This window comes from Bombina bombina, chromosome 1, assembly GCF_027579735.1.
Source record: "Bombina bombina isolate aBomBom1 chromosome 1, aBomBom1.pri, whole genome shotgun sequence".
Taxonomy (NCBI): domain Eukaryota; kingdom Metazoa; phylum Chordata; class Amphibia; order Anura; family Bombinatoridae; genus Bombina; species Bombina bombina.
Genome location: NC_069499.1, coordinates 547,667,735 through 547,688,646, shown reverse-complemented (window position 1 = coordinate 547,688,646; position 20,912 = coordinate 547,667,735). Strand labels below are relative to the sequence as shown.

The window sequence follows — 20,912 nt, the reverse complement described above, 5'->3', positions numbered from 1 at the left end:
TATATTTTGTCTTGCACCTTAATTACTAAAGTCATTGCTTATTAACTGGCAGAGTGAGATGCTGTACAGAAAGTTTAAAAGTGAGTCTGTTGATTTTATGGTTTGTGAAATATTTATACTGTAGGTGTCAGAGGAGTAGAAGGTGTAGTGTTGTTTAATGTCAAGATATTATGGGGAGAAAGAGGAAATGGAAAATTGCTAAAATGTTTGTTATGTGCCTGCTATGAAAAAAATGATCTTCTCTAATAGTTTCTTGAGCCTTCTATCAGTGACACTGTAGGTGTTAAAGGGACAGTCTAGTCAAAAATAAACTTCCATGATTCAGATAAGACATGTAATTTTAAACAACATTCCAATTTACTTGTATCATCAATGTTGCTTTGTTCTATTGGTGTTCAAAGTTGAAAGCTAAATCTAGGTAGGCTCATATGCAAGTCTGTCAAAAGAACTGAAATAAGGGGGCAGTCTGCAGAGGCTTAGATACAAGGTAATCACAGAGGTAAAAAGTGTATTAATATAACTGTGTTGGTTATGCAAAACTGTGGAATAGGTAATAAAGGGATTATCTATCTTTTTAAACAATAAGTTCTGGTGTAGACTGTACCTTTAACCTGTGTATGCGGGGTTGATTGCACATGTTATGTAAATCATGAATGCCTAATTTTGAGTTCTATGCCCCTTGAAATGATTAAACATTAGAGACAAGTCATATTTTTACATATCTTGAGCACATTAGAAAGTAAAATTGCTAATTTTAATTACTTTCTAAAGAGAATACACTATCTGCAGCAATATATTTTACTAAATCCAAATAATATGCCTATTAAAAGGATTAATGTATACAACTGTATTCTGTTAATATTTTCAGTTAATTATATGGCTGCACTGTATATGACATGATGTTTACCCATTATATATTGCAATGTTTTTCTTTCTTAATAATGGTTTGTGCTATGCGAGAAAAACAATTATACTAACATAACTTTTTTTATTTAACTTCAAATATCTGTTGTGCATAAAAAAACATCTTTGATATGTAACACAAGTGTTTGTATTCTCTGCCAGGAAAATTGTGCACATTTTTGATGCAATTTCAAGTATTTTATTTTGGCTGCACATTTAACAATTAAATTGACTCACGCCATAAAAAAAACTCTGTAGGATTGGTGAAATCTCTCTTTAAATCATTTTTGATGTTATGAGCATATATTCATCCAAGTAAAGTTAATAATGAGTCATAAAATGTTTAAAGGGACATTCTCATGGTAAAAGTGCATGCTCTTATTCATTATAGCATGTTATTTTTACATTACGGTCTCTAGCTAACTATGAGCTAAATTACAAATCGAAAGCAGTTGTAATGAACGGTGCATCATTTTTAACTTGGCTGAACGGTGCATCATTTTTAACTTGGCACTGCGCCAGGCCTGGCCTTTGAGTTCCGCGTTATAAATATTTATTTCCACTCCCACCACCATTTTTTAACAGCGGTAAAGAATAAGGTATCTCATTAATGGTCATCTCCTCTGAGTTAACAGAATCCTTCTAGTCACAAACTGAAATAAGTTGTTAAAAGTTTTGCCATTAGTACAAATGGAGAAATGTACATTTTGCATATCTTAGGTCATGTACTCTTAGCAGTTTTAGGCTGTATATGTTAAAGGGACAGTTTACTCAAAAATGTTCTCCCAAAAATTTGTTCCCAATGATCCACTTTACCTGCTGGAGTGTATTAAATTATTTACAAGTATTTCCTTGACCCTTATATTGGTATCTAAAATAGTTCATTTAGCCTGTGGTGTCCCCATCTATTCTGAAAATGTCTTAGGTCCAAGCTACAGATAAGCTGTGTAAACACAGCCAGCAGAAGATGTTAACACTCCCAGTGGGGTATAGAAGAGATAAGGTAATAAAATGATCATTTTTCATTGTTCTCTCCAAGTATTGGTCTTTGGTTTACGGACAGATATAAGAAGCATGTATATGTACACAAAGTGACAAAGTGACACAAAGTGATAAAGTAATGATATCTGATTATACCTACAAGCTCAACCCATTTTATTAGGTTGTGGCTTAAAAACACAAAACCAGCTAATTCATATACACAAATAAACCTTAAAAAGCAAATTCTCATACATTTTAAACTCTGTAGTTGGTAAATAAGGTAACTGGAAACACATTAAGGGAAAAACAATTTTACAGTATACTGTCCCTTTAACTTATGTTGGTTCTTTTGTCTTTCATTTTCGATTTTGTTTTTCTTTTTTTATAACTGTATAATGCAACAATTCAAATTAGCCAAACACTTAGGGCCCAGTTACGAGTGACACACTAACAGTTATGTACGAAAGATATCAGGTGTATCGCAGCTGTTTTGTGCGGGTCGGATGTAGCGCTCATATTACAAGTTGAAAGTAAACGCGGTCGCTTGAGAGCAATTGAAAGTTAATGGGTGTCGGAATACCGCAACCTTAGAGCTCTGGTTAACTGTTTTGCAAAACAAAAATGTGGCACAAGACACATAAAAAATATATTGAAATGTACAGTTACATTCATAATAACACTATCTATTAAAAATTATTAAGTAAAAATATTGCACAAAAAAAGTTATAAAGGCTCAAAGATATGAGGTCTCAGGTGTTAGGAAAAAAAGGCAGGCAAAGGGCTTTTACATTGAGATATATACATCTCTAAATATGTATATGTTTATATGTGTGTACATATGTATTTATGTATTTCTATGTGCATATTTGTATTTACAGACATATATATACATATGTATATATATAGACATATATTTAAGTCCATTGGATGATTGGAACCCTTTGCAGTCAAGTAAATTAAAACATGTTAAAGGATATTTATGCAATATTAATTAAGTTAGTTATTAAGTAGTTATTTATTAACTATTAGTTAGTTATTAAGTAGTTACTGTAAATATTTAGCATTCCCATGTTATGCACATAGCAGAATATGTTCTATATATTTATAAATATACACATATTGGGCACTTTATTAGGTACAGCCCTGCTGTGCACACAAATGGTTCATTCAACTAAGTTGCATGTCACGTGGCCACAGTTTTGGTATAAATACAGCAGAACAACCTTCCTACTATCAGTTAAGCATACAGACCACAGCAAGAATGGGGAAGAGCAGTGATCTAATGGACTTTAAATGTGGCATGATAGTAGGTGCAAGATGTGCTGGACGAAGTGTATCTGAAACGGCAATACTGAACTTTTTACGTACCACAGTTTCAAGGGTGTATCGAGAATTGTGCAATGAACAAAAAAAAATCCAGTCAGCGGCACAGCAGCAGCACAACACCAGCATTGGACCATTTAAGACTGGTTTTAGTCTGACGAGTCGAAATTCCTAGTGCGTGATGTTAATTGCTGGCTCTGAAATTTGGTGAAAACAGCAGGAATCCATGAACCCGTCATGTCTGACGAAAACTGTGCAAGGTGGTGGGGGCGGTGTTATGGTGTGGGAAATGTTTTCCTGCACATGTCGGGTCCATTGATTGATACCCCTAGATTCACGTCTGAATGCCACAGGGTACGTAAAAAGTTTCAAAAGCAGCAAGTCACATTTTACAGACAACATTATTATGGGGTGATCACAGTTTTACACTATTGGCACTAGGGTTGCACCCTCAGCCATGTTTTCCTGGACACTTATGAGTTACACATGCTGCAGGGTGTGCAGGGAGGAACATGAATAGCGTTGTCAAGGGTCACTATTTGTGTGCTGTCCAGGGGTCGTGTTCCCCTCTGCACATCCTGCAGCATGTGTAACTCATAAGTGTCCAGGAAAACATGGCTGAGGGGGCAACCCTAATTGGCACTGTGTTTTTCAAGTGATCAGAAATCCTAAATTGCTTCTGCTGTTAATACCCCTAAATCTCTTGCAGTATGGCGGTGGGAAATGTCAGTGTGTTTTGTTTATGTTCAATATGACCCTATAAATGCATATAGAAAATTTGGATAATGATCAGAAAAACAGGGCTTGCATGCGCTAAAGGGACATTAAACACTAAATAAATGCTAGATAGAATGAAAGCGTTTCCCGCCCTCTAGTGGCGCTTCATCAGAGACATAATGAACATGTACACAGCCTATCCTTATATCAGGCAAAGATTGCCCACACATTTGCCCACACTTAACTCAATTTAAAAAATTAAATAGGTACAGTGAAAAACAACAAATATATATATAAAAACCAAACACAGTACATCTCATTTACAGTGCTGCCCCTGTACTAATACACATCATTCTATTTAGGAATCTTGGCCACTGTGAGCAATGATATTCAAAAAGAGTATTACAAGGACACATTTCAGAAAAAAAAGGACACTCCATATTATATGTAAGGTGTAATTATTATTAGCTGACCCATAGTTTCTATACTGACACATGCAAATGCACAACCTCACTCCATTGATGTAAAAAAAAAAACTTTTCTAAAAATATCGGAAGGATCAAATTGTCCCATCCATTCTGTCAGATGAGAACACAGGCCTCAATATCAGACTACCTGACAAACATCTTATTGTAATTTCAACTTAATAAAAAAATAATCAGGTGGGTGTCCTGTTTTCCCATCCCCTTTCAATGGATGTCCCAGCCTAACCGCATCAACATTGCTAAGCTGGAAGAGGATTTACCCACTGGCTATCGAATATCTTGGGAGAGAGAGAGGAGAAGACCAGCAGTGGGACGCACTCTCTACTTATTTTATGATGTGCTGACATACCTCATATGTTTGAGGGCTTTTATGTGAGTTTGCAATCATTTGTTTGGATGTTTATATATGTATTGCTACCATTAAAATCGTTTTAAATCTACACTTAGATCATCCGTGTACTGTTTGGTGCACAGAGTTGCGCTCCTGTCTTCTTGTGTCTTTTGACAGAGATTTTCTTCAATTTATCTAAATAGGTAGCTTGCACATCCCTAAAGCACTACATGACAGGAAATAGCCTGACCTTAACTTCCTGATTTTCAATAAAGGATAACAAGAATACTTTGGGGCATATCTATCAAGCTCCGTGTGTCTGGCAAGCCTTCAGGTTCGCCAGAAACACCAGTTATGATGCAGCGGTCTAAAGACCTCTGCTCCATAACCTGTTAGCCTGCTCTGAGCAGGTGGACAGACATCGCCGCAATTCAACCCGATCAAGTACGATTGGGTTTATTGACACCCCCTGCTGGTGGCCGATTGGCCGCAAATCTGCAAGGGGTAGCTCACAAGAGCTGCTGGTGCATGAAATCATGAAAGAAAAATGTTGGGTTTTATGTCCCTTTAATGTCTGTTTTACAATGTGTCCAAAATACTTAGCATTGATTTCTGCCTTCTCTGCTAGACATTTTGTGTCTAATTCTCTCTATTTTTCAGAGTGTTGCAAGAGTGGATCTGTAGGCAGCCTGATAATGAGTCCTGATGGAGAGATTGTTTGTCTGTCTCTTGTGGGTGCTGTACAAGATACAAACATTCCTATCCGCTTTGACTTCATCCCAGAAGAAGATGAGGGAGAAAATGAAGAAGGTAAAAATGCAAATATTATATATGCAAATAAATGTATTCTTGTTGATAGTGAGCTATATATCTGGGCTACTATTTAAGTTATCTCTAAGCACAGACATTCAGTTTTAAAAGGGACAGTAAACACATTGGCCTCTATTTATGAAAGGTCTTGCGGACCTGATCCGACAGTGCGGATCAGGTCCGCAAGACCTCGCTGAATGCGGAGAGCAGTACGCTCTCCGCATTTAACATTGCACCAGCAGCTCACAAGAGCTGCTGGTGCAACGCCGCCCCCTGCTGACTCGCGGCCAATCGGCCGCCAGCAGGGAGGTGTCAATCAACCCAATCTCTGAGCAGGCGGACAGGGTTATGGAGCAGCGGTCTTTAGACCGCTGCTTCATAACTGCTGTTTCTGGCGAGTCTGAAGACTCGCCAGAGACACAGGCCATCAAGCTCCATTCGGAGCTTGATAGATAGGCCCCATTGTAATAACATGATGTTTCTGTTTTCCAAATAGAATAACACATCAACCAAGTAAAAACAAACTGACTTCTTGTTTGCTGCAATTGTTTTGTTTTTTGATTTTCAAAGAAGCTTTATTTAGATCAAATGAGTATACATGTCGCACATTGGATATTCATAACACATCAAGAATGTTACAGCGTACAATGTTCTCAACATTACACAATAAAATGAGCTTATTCTCAAGTACAGCACATGTCCAGTTTGATCTCTCCTTGTAGTAACTTAGACCTCTTTTTGGTCTACAATAAACATTATGATTGACCCGTCAATGTCCATTTTCATTGGGTTTCAGTCTTTAAGCGGGTACAACATATTAACAGAAAACAACTGAAAAACAATAGCTGTACATCATTTTGTGACACCATTGGGGTTGCCACCGAGTGCAAAATATGGGGGGCGGGGGGGGGTAGGGGAGGGGGGGGGGTAAGGTGTTTTCGGTAGGAATGCGGGCGAGGTGAGCCAATGCCCAGGTGCCGCAACTGTAAATGTTTAATGATCACTAATCTTGTCCCCACATCACCAGCATCCTTTCATGTATTTCCGCAGTGTTACGTCTAATGTAATGGTACCTTTCTAATTGTAAAAGTGTATCTACTTGTTTCTCCCATTCCCTGAAAGTGGGGATCAAGGTGGATTTCCAATGTCTGGGAATCAGCATTTTCGCACCACTGATCATCGTTAGCAGCAATTTTCGTTTTGCTGCGTCTTTTAGCTTAGGGAGGCTTGCAAAGAGTAATATTTTCAGGTCCCTAGGAACTATGGTCTCCAGAACCCTACAGATGTATGCAATTATGTCTGTCCAGAATTGTTGTAATCTAGAACAGGCCCACCAAATGTGTTGTATGGTTCCCTCATCTGTGCAGCCCCTCCAGCATCTGCCCGTGGAGTTAGGGTATATCACTTTCAGTCCGGTCGATGTCAAGTACCACCTTATCAGGTATTTAAAGTTAGTCTACTGAACCTGAGCTGAGATGGATGCTATTTTGTTATTGAAAAATATGTTTCCAGTTTTTCAGCATCAGTCCTAGTTCAAGTTCTCTATCCCATGGCCTGGTGTATGTTGGTAGAAGGTCTTCTCCAGATATTTGTAATTTCTTATACAAAATAGAAATTAGGTGTGAAGGTGGCTGGTTTGCTAGACATAATTTTTCAAATTCAGTTGCAGGTCTGAGAAGTGATGTCTTATGCCTATGTGAGACAACGTAGTGGTTTACTTGTGCGTATGTCAGCCATGTCATAGAGGTGTCTGCTTCTAAGATATCTCCCAACTTTTTAAATTTGTGTTGATGTTGTTGTGTTAGGTGATATATTGTGTTTTCTCTAATGTGTCGGCCATTGGGGGCATACTTTTTTATTATGTTCAATTTCAAGTCGGGGTTATCTATGTAAGGCATCAGAGGTGACACCGGTGTGGAGATATGCATGGAGATATGCGTGGAGGTATGGACAATCCTGTCCCATGTTACAAAGAGTTCCCTCAGTAGAGGATAATCTTCTATCAGGGTAGGCCTATCTTTTTTTGCTGTCCACGCAAGATGACCTGGATTGTTTGTGTGTAGTACGGATCTATCTAAATCCAATGTTTTTTGGGGTCATTTGTACACCACTCCACAAGCCTCTGCAAAATGATTGCCTGTCTGTACAGCTGTAGGTTTGGGATGCTCAGCCCTCCTCTGTCTTTGGGCAGATATAGGGTTTGTTTTGAGATTCTTGGTCTTATACCATTCCAAATGTAAGCTTCTATTGTGTTTTGTAACAAACAGCTAGATTACGAGTTTTGCGTTATGAGTGAAAAAGCATCATTATGCTTCATAACGCTGCTTTTTCCCTAACGCTGCTATTACAAGTCTTGTAGCTATAGGTTTACCACACACCTTTTTGGCCGTCATGCAATGTCAGTACCGCACTTTTAAAAAAAAACTTTTTAATGGGACTTCCATAGCGCCGGTATTACGAGTTTTCCTGGGAGGCCAAAAAGTGAGCGGTACACTCTATAACTGACAAGATCTGTACCGCCATCTAAACTCAGTAGTTATGAGTTTTACGTTACAAAGCTGTAGCATAAAACTCATAACTAAAGTGTTAAAAAGTACACTAACACCAATAAACTACCTATTAACCCCTAAACCGAGGCCCTCCCGCATCGCAAACACTATAATAAATTTCTTAACCCCTAGTCTGCTGTTCCGGACATCACCACCACTAAAAAAAAATTATGAACCCCTATTCCGCCGTTATATTGTATATATATATATATATTATATTGTAGCTATCTTAGGTTTTATTTTTATTTCACAGGTAAGTTTGTATTTATTTTAACTAGGTAGACTAGTTAGTAAATAGTTATTAACTATTTACTAACTACTCCGTTAAAATAAATACAAAATTACCTGTAAAATAAAACCTAACCTGCCTTACACTAAAAACTAACATTACAATAAAATAAAATAAATTAAATTATTCAATTAACTATTTAATAACTACCTAGCTAAAATAAATACAAAGTTACCTGTAAAATAATAGTTTTCTAAATTACAAAAAAAATAAACACTAAATTACAAAAAATAAAAAAACACATTATCAAAAATAAAAACGAATTACTCTTAATCTAATTGCCCTATCAAAATAAAAAATCCCCCCCAAAATGAAAAAAACCCAAGCCTACACTAAACTGCCAATGGCCCTTAAAAGGGCCTTTTTTGGGGCATTGCCCCAAAGAAATCCGCTCTTTTATCTGTAAAAAGAAATGCAAACACCCCCCAACAGTAAAACCCACCACACAACCAACCAACCCCCCCAAATAAAAACCTATCTAAATAAACCTAAGCTAACCATTGCCCTGAAAAGGGCATTTGGATGGGCATTGCCCTTTAAAGGGCATTTAGCTCTTTTACATTGCCCAAAACCCTAAGCTAAAAAAAAACCTAAAAAAAACTAACACTAACTCCCGACGATCCACTTACAGTTTTCGAGTCCGAACATCCATCCTCATCCAGCCGGCGAAGTCATCATCCAGGCGGCAAGAAGTCTTCATCCGGGCGGCCTCTTCCATCTTCATCCAGCCGGTGAAGTCCTCATCCAGACGGCAAGAAGTCTTCATCCAGATGGCATCTTCTATCTTCATCCATCTGGCGCGGAGCGGGTCCATCATCAAGACATCCGGCGCGGAGCATCCTCTTCTTACGATGGTCGCTGTAAAATGAAGTTTCCCTTTAGTGACGTCATCCAAGATGTCGTCCCTTACATTCCTATTGGCTGAAAGATTTCTATCAGCCAATAGGAATTAAAGGTGAAAAAATCCTATTGGCTGTTGCAATCAGCCAATAGGATTGAGCTTTCATCCTATTGGCTGATTGGATCAGCCAATAGGATTGAGCTCTCATTCTATTGGCTGATTGGATCAGCCAATAGGATGAAAGCTCAATCCTATTTGCTGATTGCAACAGCCAATAGGATTTTTTAACCTTTAATTCCTATTGGCTGATAGAAATCTTTCAGCCAATAGGAATGTAAGGGATGCCATCTTGGATGACGTCACTTAAAGGGAAACTTCATTCTACAGCGACCATCATAAGAAGAGGATGCTCCGGGCCGGATGTCTTGAAGATGGACCCGCTCCGCGCCGGATGGATGAAGATAGAAGATGCCGTCTGGATGAAGACTTCTTGCCGTCTGGATGAGGACTTCACTGGCTGGATGAAGATGGAAGAGGCCGTCCGGATGAAGACTTCTTGCCGCCTGGATGATGACTTCGCCGGCTGGATGAGGGTTGATGTCCGGACTTCGAAAAAACTGTAAGTGGATCGTTGGGGGTTAGTGTTAGGTTTTTTAAGGGTTTTTGGGTGGGTTTTTTTTAGCTTAGGGTTTGGGCAATGTAAAAGAGCTAAATGCCCTTTTAAGGGCAATGCCCATCCAAATGCTTTTTTTCAGGGCAATGGTTAGCTTAGGTTTATTTAGATTAGTTTTTAATTTGGCGGGGTTGGTTGGTTGGGTTGTGGGTTTTACTGTTGGCGGTGTTTGTATTTTTTTTACAGGTAAAAGAGCTGATTTCTTTGGGGCAATGCCCCACAAAAGGTCCTTTTAAGGGCCTTTGTCACTTTAGTGTAGGCTAGGGGTTTTTTATTTTGGGGGGGCTTTTTTATTTTGATAGGGCTATTAGATTAGGAGTAATTCATTTTTATTTTTGATAATGTGGTTTTTTATTTTTTGTAATTTAGTGTTTATTTTTTTGTAATTTAGAAAATTGTGTTTGAATAATTTAATTTATTTTATTTTATTGTAATGTTAGTTTTTAGTGTAAGGCAGGTTAGGTTTTATTTTACAGGTAATTTTGTATTTATTTTAACGGAGTAGTTAGTAAATAGTTAATAACTATTTACTAACTAGTCTACCTAGTTAAAATAAATACAAACTTACCTGTGAACTAAAAATAGAATTTAAGATAGCTACAATATAACTATTAGTTATATTGTAGCTAACTTAGGTTTTATTTTACAGGTAAGTATGTATTTAGTTTTAAATAGGAATTATTTAGGTAATAAGTGTAAGGTTTATTTAGCTTTATTTTAATTATATTTAAGTTAGGGGTTTTAGGGTTATGGTTAGGCTAAGGGTTATGTTAGGGTTAGGGTTATGCCTAGGGTTAGGGTTAGGTTTTTTAGTAGATGTTCATCTAATCGCCAGATGTAAGGGAGTAATGGCTTTTTGGGCCAGACAAAGTCACACAACACTGGAGAATGATCTGACCACATGCACGGTAGTATATCTGCATGATACACTTGAGATAGTGTAGCCAGGTCTGATTATATAATCTATTCTAGAGTATGACTGATGTGGGTGTGAATAAAAAGTGAAATCTTTGTCTCTAGGGTGTAATGCCCTCCAGGTGTCGTTTACCATGAGTTGTTGTAATTAGTGATTGATGGATTTTAGTACTCTCCTGGGCATGCTGGAGGAGCCACTCGTGTCCATTACGGGGTTTAACGGTGTATTGAAATCCCCGCACAAAAAGACTGCACCCCTACTCAATTCTAGTATCTTTTGTATGACCTCTCTCATTGCTTTGTGTTGTTGTTGATTTGGCCTATACACATTCACTAGTGTTATATGCCTGTTATAAGGCAGTCCCACCACCATGACGAACCTTCCCTCCCTGTCTTTTTCCACATGTGTTGGTTGGAATTGAAGCGCGTTCTTGATCAGGATACCCACGCCTTTTATTCGGTCCTGAGGACAGAAATGCTCTCTGATATCTAGCACTTAATAGTTTAGGTTCTCTACTCTTTTTAAAGTGTGTCTCTTAAACACAGATTATATCCCCCTCCTGGCTATACAATTCCCTAAAGGCTATGGAACGCTTTTCCGGACTGTTAAGGCCTTTAGCGTTAATAGTAATAAGACGCAGCCTACGTTAGTGTGGCGTGGTTCCCTGACCCGGCATTGTGGACCGTTTAGCTTTATAGTTTCCGTAGGAAATTGCTCACTCGAATAGTCGGGGATGGAAGAGCAGAATGGGATGGGAGGGGGGAGTAGATTAACTGAGGATGGATAGGTTCTTAAGGATAAGGTTGGGGTGGCGGCGACACTTGTTCAAATACCCCTAGTGGTGTATCGGTACTACAAATGCACCTGTGTCTCCTACTCTCTGGTGAGTAATACATAAGACGAGTACAGTGACTGAGGGTGGTATCCCTTACCCCCAGCCCAATGTGTTTATAATATATGACTATTTAATAACAGATATAAGTAACATTTTGCATATTTTCTATTAACGCCCTACAGCATGCGCACCGATATTTGCATTTAAGTTAAATTTGTACCGATCATTCACCTCTGCGCTCGCCCATACTGTTATTGTTAAGCGCAGGGTTCTGTCTATGCTATCCAGGGTTCTTGTGCTATTTCTAGTGTATGTCCGGGCTATTATTGACACAAAACTAGCAATATGTTAGGCATGCCGTTGAGAGTTTGTATTGTCCCCTGAGGGACCATGCTACTTGGGGATTACATTTGACTGCATGTGATGGGAAAGAATGGGCTGAATCTGATCTCGTGTAGTGCCCCCGTGTTTCCTCCCACCATGTGTTATAACACTCCCTTTAACCCGGTGTGCTGGTTTGTGTCCATCAAAATAATCTTGTTACAGGTACCTGGAGAATTAATTCTCGGCTACCCCGTGCAGACCTACCCGTGTCATGTGGTACATTATATACAATACTGAACGATCATTGTTCTAGGGGCAAATATCATACAATACAGTACATATACATACAGAGTGCATACAGTATCATACATTTTGATAATTCAGATAAAGCCTAACACATCATCAAGGCCCATTTTAAAGCTACATTCTTGCAATAGACTTGCTTCAAAGCTGACTATGTCGAATGTTAGGTTGTCCTGTGGGCTTCTAGAATTATTCTGTACTCTAATTGCCTATCCCTGTGCTATTCTAGTCTAGGCGGTATAGCTATGAGGTACTACGGCCCTGAGAATGCTATCGGGTATGTACTGCAGGGTCATGTCGCTAATGTTAGGTTTCAGTGAGGGAAGAATTTCTGTGTATCCTGTGTTTACATGTGAATTAAGCTAGGTGTTCATGACCAGCATCCAACACTCCCCACTATGTCAGACACATGACAAACTTGCTTTGCATGAAAATTCACATTGTGCTACAAAAAACATATTTAACTGCATAACACTAACAAAGAATGAAAACATGTTGCATCAGCGACCACACAACAACTTTACCCATCCGTTGAATGAGAGTCTGTTTGGATGTGCCGTCCACTGGAGCTTATAGTAAGCGGTGAGAATGTCCACATCTCAAAGAGAGGTAGGAGTAGCCCATTGTAAGGGAACCGCTCTCCTGTGTTTTTTTGTGCGGGTGTTCTCCTTGGGTGGTGTTGTCATGCATGCCGGATTGTTCTCTTGGAACTCCATCAAAGAACTCCATCGCCTTCAGACAGTACAAAACCCAGCAGCAAGACTATTGACCAATCAAACTCGCTCCTGCCACATAACACCTGTTCTCCACTCCCTGCATTGGCTTCCAATTAAATGGCGAACATATTTTAAAATTGGCCTGCTGACTTTCAAAGCCTTAAACAACCAAGGCCCACAGTACCTGAAAGAGCTCCTGACACTCTACATCCCATCCCGTTCACTTAGGTCAGCCAACACATCCCTCCTCTCAGTGCCAAGAATAAGGACAAACTCAGGCTCTAGAGCATTCTGCCACGCTGCGCCTACTTTCTGGAACTCTTTACCATGCGCAATCAGAGAGGCACCGTCCTTACAGACTTTTAAAAAAAAGCTAAAAACCCACCTCTTCCATCAGGCATTCAGTCCGCTTATCTGACCTTCAGAAACTCCTAACTTTTATGTCTTATGTTGGTACAGTATATTTGTAAAGTGCTTTGAGTCTCACAGGGAGAAAAGCGCTATATAAATCGCAAATTATTATTATTATAAATTATTATAATTATTAAGTGTAACTTTTATATGTAGCGTTTCGCAGAAAGTTTTCAGGTCATCTAGGCTCCTATATGTGGATGATCTATCTCCTCTTGTGGCGGTTATACTAACCGAAAAGCCCCATCTGTAGGGTATTTTCTATATTCTTAGGACTGAGGTGATAAATTGTAGCTCTCTTCTCTTTTGAAGTGTGGTAGGGCTAAGGTCAGCGAATATTTGGATTGGGATTCCTGCATGCGTGAATTGTGGCTTCTGTCGGGAGTGTTGCAGTATTTCTTCCTTGTCCTGGTGATTCAGAAATTTCACAATTACATCCCTCGGGGGAGCTTTGGCTGATGGTTTGGCTCTTAGGGCTCTATGCGCCCTTTCCATGACGATATCTGGGGAAGTGTTATTTCCTTTTATTGTTCTGTATAAATCTTGCAGGAATCCTTGTAGCGCATTAGGCAAGATGCTGTCCGGGAACCCTCTAATACAGAGGTTGTTCCTGCGACCCTGTTGTCTAGATCTTCTATTTTTTTTAGTAAATTCTGGATGGTGTCGTCTTCTTCTTGATTATACATGAGTTGTGATAGATGCTGGACATCTTGTGTTGTTGTGTTGTGGCTTTCCTCTAGTGTGCCCACCCTCTGATCTATGGGTCTGAGGTCTCTCTTCATTACCTGGAACATGCTTTGCATGTTGTTATATTCTCCTTTGATGCCAGGAGCTTTAGATCTTCACGGGTGATTTCTGAGGATAGCGTGGAGGGTATAGAGGCGGTAGATGGGGCAGTAGGGGTCTCTGTTGGTGGTGGCACATCACAGGGGCATCCACCTTTGCATGTGGTGGTCCTTCCGCTGCTTTTATATATTGGTTAATCATGGTTAGTTTAGGTTGCATGTCTGCTTTTTGCAATTTTTTGGCTGGCATACCTCTTTGGGAGACTGGACACCGCACTTTTGGTGTTGCCCTGTGGTCAAGGGGTCAATATGTTGTTTTTCTGCAGGCCAGATTGCCTTAAGGCTTGTTATATTTCTTATGAAATGAGTATGTTCTAATACTGCAGCGTCAGGCCTCTAGTTGTCTTTCTGACTAGACGCTGATTATCAAAATTTGGGGCCTTTTTGCGCCATAGGTATTTGGCCAGGAGGGTTGCTGTTCTGCTGTGTCCCTGATCTATTATGTGTATCTTATATTTTTTCTGCCCCCTAGATATGTGTGTCTGCAGGACCACTTTGCTTATCTGTGCTGCCTGTAAGTACCTGCCTGTTAGCAGCCACGCTTCAGGGTCTAGTTTCTGTGCACCTTGGAAGCTCTTATAAGTTATAGCCTCATGTCTCAATAAGGCATCTGGCTAGGCCGTTAAATTCATATGCCCCGTGAATAAACTTTCCCCTCCTCTCCTGCTGCCTCTGATATCTGTTGTGGGGTGTATCTGTATATTTCCCCTTTTTGTTTTTACACTTTTCCCTCTTTAAAAGACCTGACTATACCTTGAGCAGATCTCCACTACTGTGATATGTGACCGCTTGTTGCAGCGTGTAATCCGATCCTCTCAGTGAGTCCAGCCTCCACAGTTTTTTCCGGTGCTGTGCTTGCTGGGTGCCTCCCTTGTTAAGGGATGCGTGACATGTGGCCGGGCGCTCGCTCCGCCACTCAGACGGCCGACCCTCATGCTGGGCCTGTTATTGCTCTGGGGCTGATGGAGATATGGTGGGAGCTGCGTGTTTTCAGTGAGCCGTTCCCTCCTGCCTTGTACACTTTCTCATGCTCAAGTTGAACTTGTGTGTCTGTCTGCTGCCGCTTCTACATCGAGCTGGAGGATCAGGGCTTTGGAGCTATTCTAAATGTCGGCCATCTCATTGCATGGCCAAGCTCTGCCCCTTGTTTTGTTGTAAAGCACATTGTTTTGTACTTGTTATCAGTTAAAGCCAAAAATAGGAGAGTTAGGGTGCATTTCAAGCATTGATAATTAGAAAAGCCACAATAACCAGAGCTAAATTGCATGACAAAGTCATTTTACTATGCATAACTAAACATTTTATATTACAATCTCATGGTGTTCACTTTCTCTTTCATTTAATACCTGTGCACTGAATGCCTGGTCTCACTATAATCATGTCCCTTTAAAATAGACTCAATGGATTTTGGCTTATTTAAACTACAATATTCACAATTAATACTAAGCAGTCTAGGTCACAATTTCCCCAGCCCTTGAGTCATTTTCGAAATTGTAACTAATTGTCAACACTATGGAACCCATAAAAAACATAATTTATGTAAGAACTTACCTGATAAATTCATTTCTTTCATATTGGCAAGAGTCCATGAGCTAGTGACATATGGGATATACAATCCTACCAGGAGGGGCAAAGTTTCCCAAACCTCAAAATGCCTATAAATACACCACTCACCACACCCACAATTCGGTTTAACGAATAGCCAAGTAGTGGGGTGATAGAAAAAGGAGTAAAAAGCATAAAAAAAAGGAACTGGAAATATAATTGTGCTTTATACAAAAAACATAACCACTATAAAAAGGGTGGGTCTCATGGACTCTTGGGTCTCATGGACAATATGAAAGAAATTAATTTATCAGGTAAGTCCTTACATAAATTATGTTTTCTTTCATGTAATTGGCAAGAGTCCATGAGCTAGTGACGTATGGGATAGTAATACCCAAGATGTGGTTCTCCATAGAAGAGTCACTAGAGAGGGAGGGATAAAAATAAAAACAGCCATTTTCCACTGAAAAAATTAAATCCACATCCAAAAAAATAAGTTTTTCTCATAATTGAAATGAAAAAACTTAAAACATAAGCAGAGGAATCAAACTGAAACAGCTGCCTGAAGAACTTTTCTACCAAAAACTGCTTCCGAAGAGGCAAATACATCAAAACGGTAGAATTTAGTAAATGTATGCAAAGAAGACCAAGTTGCTGTTTTGCAAATCTGATCAGCTGAAGCTTCATTCTTAAAAGCCCATGAAGTGGAAACTGATCTAGTAGAATGAGCTGTGATTCTCTGAGGCGGGGCCTGACCCGACTCCAAATAAGCCTGATGAATCAAAAGCTTTAACCAGGATGCCAAGGAAATGGCAGAAGCTTTCTGACCTTTCCTAGGACCAGAAAAGACAACAAATAGACTAGAAGTCTTCCTGAAATATTTAGTAGCTTCAACATAATATTTCAAAGCTCTTACAACATCCAGAGAATGTAAGGACCTCTCCAAAGTATTCTTAGGATTAGGACACAAAGAGGGAACAACAATTTCCCTATTAATGTTGTTAGAATTCACAAATTTAGGTAAAATTTTAAATGAAGTCTGCAAAACTGCTTTATCCTGATGGAAAATCAGAAAAGGAGACTCACAAGAAAGAGCAGATAATTCAGAAACTCTACTAGCAGAAGAGATAGCGAAAAGGAACAACACTTTCCAAGAAAGTAGTTTAATATCCAGAGAATGCATAGGCTCAAAAAGGAGGAGCCTGTAAAGCCTTCAAAACCAAATGAAGACTCCAAGGAGGAGAGATTGATTTAATGACAGGCTTGATACGGACCAAAGCCTGCACAAAACAGTGAATATCAGGAAGCTTAGCAATCTTTCTGTGAAATTAAACAGAAAGAGCAGAGATTTGTCCCTCCAAGGAACTTGCAGACAAACCTTTATCCAAACCATCCTGAAGAAACTGTAAAATTCTAGGAATTCTAAAAGAATGTCAGGAGAATTTATGAGAAGAACACCATGAAATATAAGTCTTACAAACTCGATAATTAATCTTCCTAGAAACAGATTTACGAGCCTGTAACATAGTATCAATCACTGAGTCAGAGAAACCTCTATGACTAAGCACTAAGCGTTCAATTTCCATACCTTCAAATTTAACTATTTGAGATCCTGATGGAAAAAAACGGTCCTTGAGACTGGAGGTCTGGTCTTAAAGGAAGTGTCCAAGGTTGGCAACTGGACATCCAGACAAGATTCGCATACCAGAACCTGTGAGGCTATGCTGGTGCTACCAGAAACACAAACGATTGTTCCATGATGATCTTGGAGATCACTCTTGGAAGAAGAACTAGAGGTGGGAAGATATAAGCAGGTTGGTAAAACCAAGGAATTGCTAACGCATCCACCGACTCCGACTGAGGATCCATGGACCTGGACAAGTACCTGGGAAGTTTCTTATTTAGATGAGAAGCCATCAGATCTATTTCTGGAAGAACCGACATCTGAACAATCTGAAAACACACATCTGGATGGAGAGACCACAGAAATTAGACAAGAGCTGGATTCCGCCCAAGAAAGTATCCGAGATACTTCGTTCATAGCTAGAGGACTGTGAGACCCACCCTGATGATTGACATATGCCACAGTTGTGATATTGTCTGTCTGAAAACAAATGAATGGTTCTCTCTTCAACAGAGGCCAAACCTGAAGAGCCCTGAAAATAGCATGGAGTTCTAAAATATTGATTGGTAACCTCGCCTCTTGAGATTTCCAAACCCCTTGTGCTGTCAGAGATCCCCAGACAGCTCCCCAACCTGAAAGACTTGCATCTGTTGTGATTACAGTCCAGGTTGGAGAACAAAAGAGGCCCCTTGAACTATATGATGGTGATCTAACCACCAAGTCAGAGAGAGTCAGACATTGGGATTTAAGGATATTTATTGTAAAATCCTTGTATAATTCCTGCACCATTGATTCAGCATACAAAGCTGAAGAGGTCTCATATGAAAATGAGCTAAGGGGATTGCGTCCGATGCTGCAGTCATGAGACCTAAAACTTCCTTACACATAGCCACTGAAGGGTCTGATTGAGACTGAAGGTTTCGACAAGCTGAATCCAATTTTATTTGTCTCTTGTCTGTTAGAGACAGAGTCATGGACACTGAATCTATCTGGAAACCTAAAAAGGTGACCCTTGTCTGAGGAATCAAGAAACTTTGTGGTAAATTGATCCTCCAACCATGTCTTTGAAGAAACAACACTAGTTGATTCGTGTGAGATTCGGCATAATGTAAAGACTGAGCTAGTACCAAGATATCGTCCAAATAAGGAAACACCGCAATACCCTGTTCTCTGATTACAGAGAGTAGGGCACCGAGAACCTTTGAAAAAATTCTTGGAGCTGTCGCTAGGCCAAATAGAAGAGTGACAAATTGGTAATACTTGTCTAGAAAAGAGAATCTCAGAAACCGATAGAGGTCTGGATGAATCGGAATATGAAGATATGCATCCTGTAAGTCTATCATGGACATATAATGACCTTGCTGAACAAAAGGCAGAATAATCCTTATAGTCACCATTTTGAAAGTTGGCAATCTTACAAAACGATTCAAAATTTTCAGTTCCAGAACTGGCCTGAATGAATTTTCTTTTTTTGGGACAATGAATACATTTGAATAAAACCCCAGACCTTGTTTCTGAAACGGAACTGGTATGATTACCCCTGAAAGCTCTAGATCTGAAACACACTTCAGAAAAACCTGAGCCTTCACTGGATTTGCTGGAACGTGTGAAAGAAAAAATCTTCTCACAGGAGGCCTTACTCTGAAACCTATTCGATACCCTTGAGAGACAATACTCTGAATCCATTGATTTTGGACAGAATCTGCCCAAATGTTTTGGAAAATTTTTAATCTGCCCCCCACCAGCTGAATGGAATGAGGGCCGCACCTTCATGCGGACTTGGGGGCTGGCTTTGGTTTCTTAAAAGGCTTGGATTTATTCCAGCTTGAAGAAGGTTTCCAATTGGAACTAGATTCTTTGGGGGAAGGGTTGGCTTTCTGTTCCTTATTCTGTCGAAAAGAACGAAAACGATTAGAAGCTTTAGTTTTACCCTTAGATCTTTTATCCTGAGGTAAAAAAACTCTCTTTCCCCCAGTGACAGTTCAATAATTGAATCCAACTGAGAACCAAATAAATTCTTACCTTGGAAAGAAAGAGATAGTAATCTAGACTTAGATACCATGTCAGCATTCTAATATTTGAGCCACAAAGTTCTTCTAGCTAAAATAGCTAAATACATAGATTTAACATCAATATTGATGATATCAAAAATAGCATCACAGATAAAATGATTAGCATGTTGAAGCAAGCGAACAATGCTAGACAAATCAGGATCTGTTTCCTGTTGCGCTGAGCTTTTCAACCAAAAAGTTGATGCAGCTGCAACATCAGCCATGGATATAGCAGGCCTAAGAATGTAGCCAGAAAATAAATAAGCTTTCCATAGAAAAGATTCAAGTTTCCTATCTAAAGGTTCCTTAAAAGAAGTGCTATCTTCCATAGGAATAGTAGTACGTTTGGCAAGAGTAGAAATAGCCCCATCAACCTAACTGCTGGCAAAGGATACAACTTTTTAAACCTAGAAGAAGGAATAAAAGAAGTACCAGGCCTATTCCATTCCTTAGAAATCATATCAGAAATAGCATCAGGAACTGGAAAAACCTCTGGAGTAACTACAGGAGGTTTATAAACAGAATTTAAACGTTAACTAGTTTTAGTATCAAGAGGACTAGTTTCCTCAATATCCAAAGTAATCAACACCTCTTTTAACAAGGAACGAATATACTCCATCTTAAAGAGATAAGTAGATTTGTCAGTGTCAATATCTGAGGTAGGATCTTCTGAACCAGATAGATTCTCATCAGAGGAGGATAATTCAGTATGTTGTCGGTCATTTGAAATTTCATCAACTTTATGCAACGTTTTAAAAGCAATTAAATCTTTTATATTTACAGGGATATCATGTACATTAGATGTTGAAGGAACAACAGGCATTGTACTAGTACTGATGGATACATTCTCTGCATGTAAAAGCTTATCATGACAACTGTTACATACTACAGCTGGAGATATAATCTCTGCTAACTTACAACGGATACACTTAGCTTAGGTAGAACTGTTATCAGGCAGCAGGGTTCCAACAGTGGTTTCTGAGACAGGATCAGATTGATACATCTTGCAAATGTAAGAGAAAAGAAATAAAATATAAAGCATAATTATCAATTTCCTTATATGGCAGTTTCAGGAATGGGAAAAAAATGCAAACAGCATAGCCCTCTGAGCATAAAAAAAGGCATATAGGAAGTGGGGTTTAAATAATTAAATTATTGGGCGCCAAGTATGATGCGCAACGCAAAATTAAATTTGGCGCTAACAACATCCAGAAATGATGCAACTCGCGTCATGGCAGACGCAACCTTGTGCAAGGAAACCTGGCGTCAACTAAGACGCCGGAAACAACAAATTTGCGTCACCGAACGTACCTTCGCGCCAAAACAATTCTCGCACCAAGAATGACGCAATAAATATCAGCATTTTGCGACCTTGCAAGCCTAATTTTGCCTGAGAAAATTAATGAAAAAGCAGTCAACTTGAAGAAAAGACTATACCCC

The 20,912-nt window shown here is 39.3% G+C and overlaps 1 protein-coding gene across 1 annotated transcript in view; it reads left to right on the top strand.

Moving 5' to 3' along the window:
• The window catches only part of KIAA2012 (KIAA2012 ortholog), a 306,316-nt gene that overhangs the window by 81,778 nt on the left and 203,626 nt on the right, over positions 1 to 20,912 (top strand). The window contains exon 9 of the mRNA XM_053713277.1: positions 5,401 to 5,550. Coding sequence (XP_053569252.1) covers positions 5,401 to 5,550 — 150 coding nt within the window. The remainder of the gene's footprint in view (positions 1 to 5,400; positions 5,551 to 20,912) is intronic.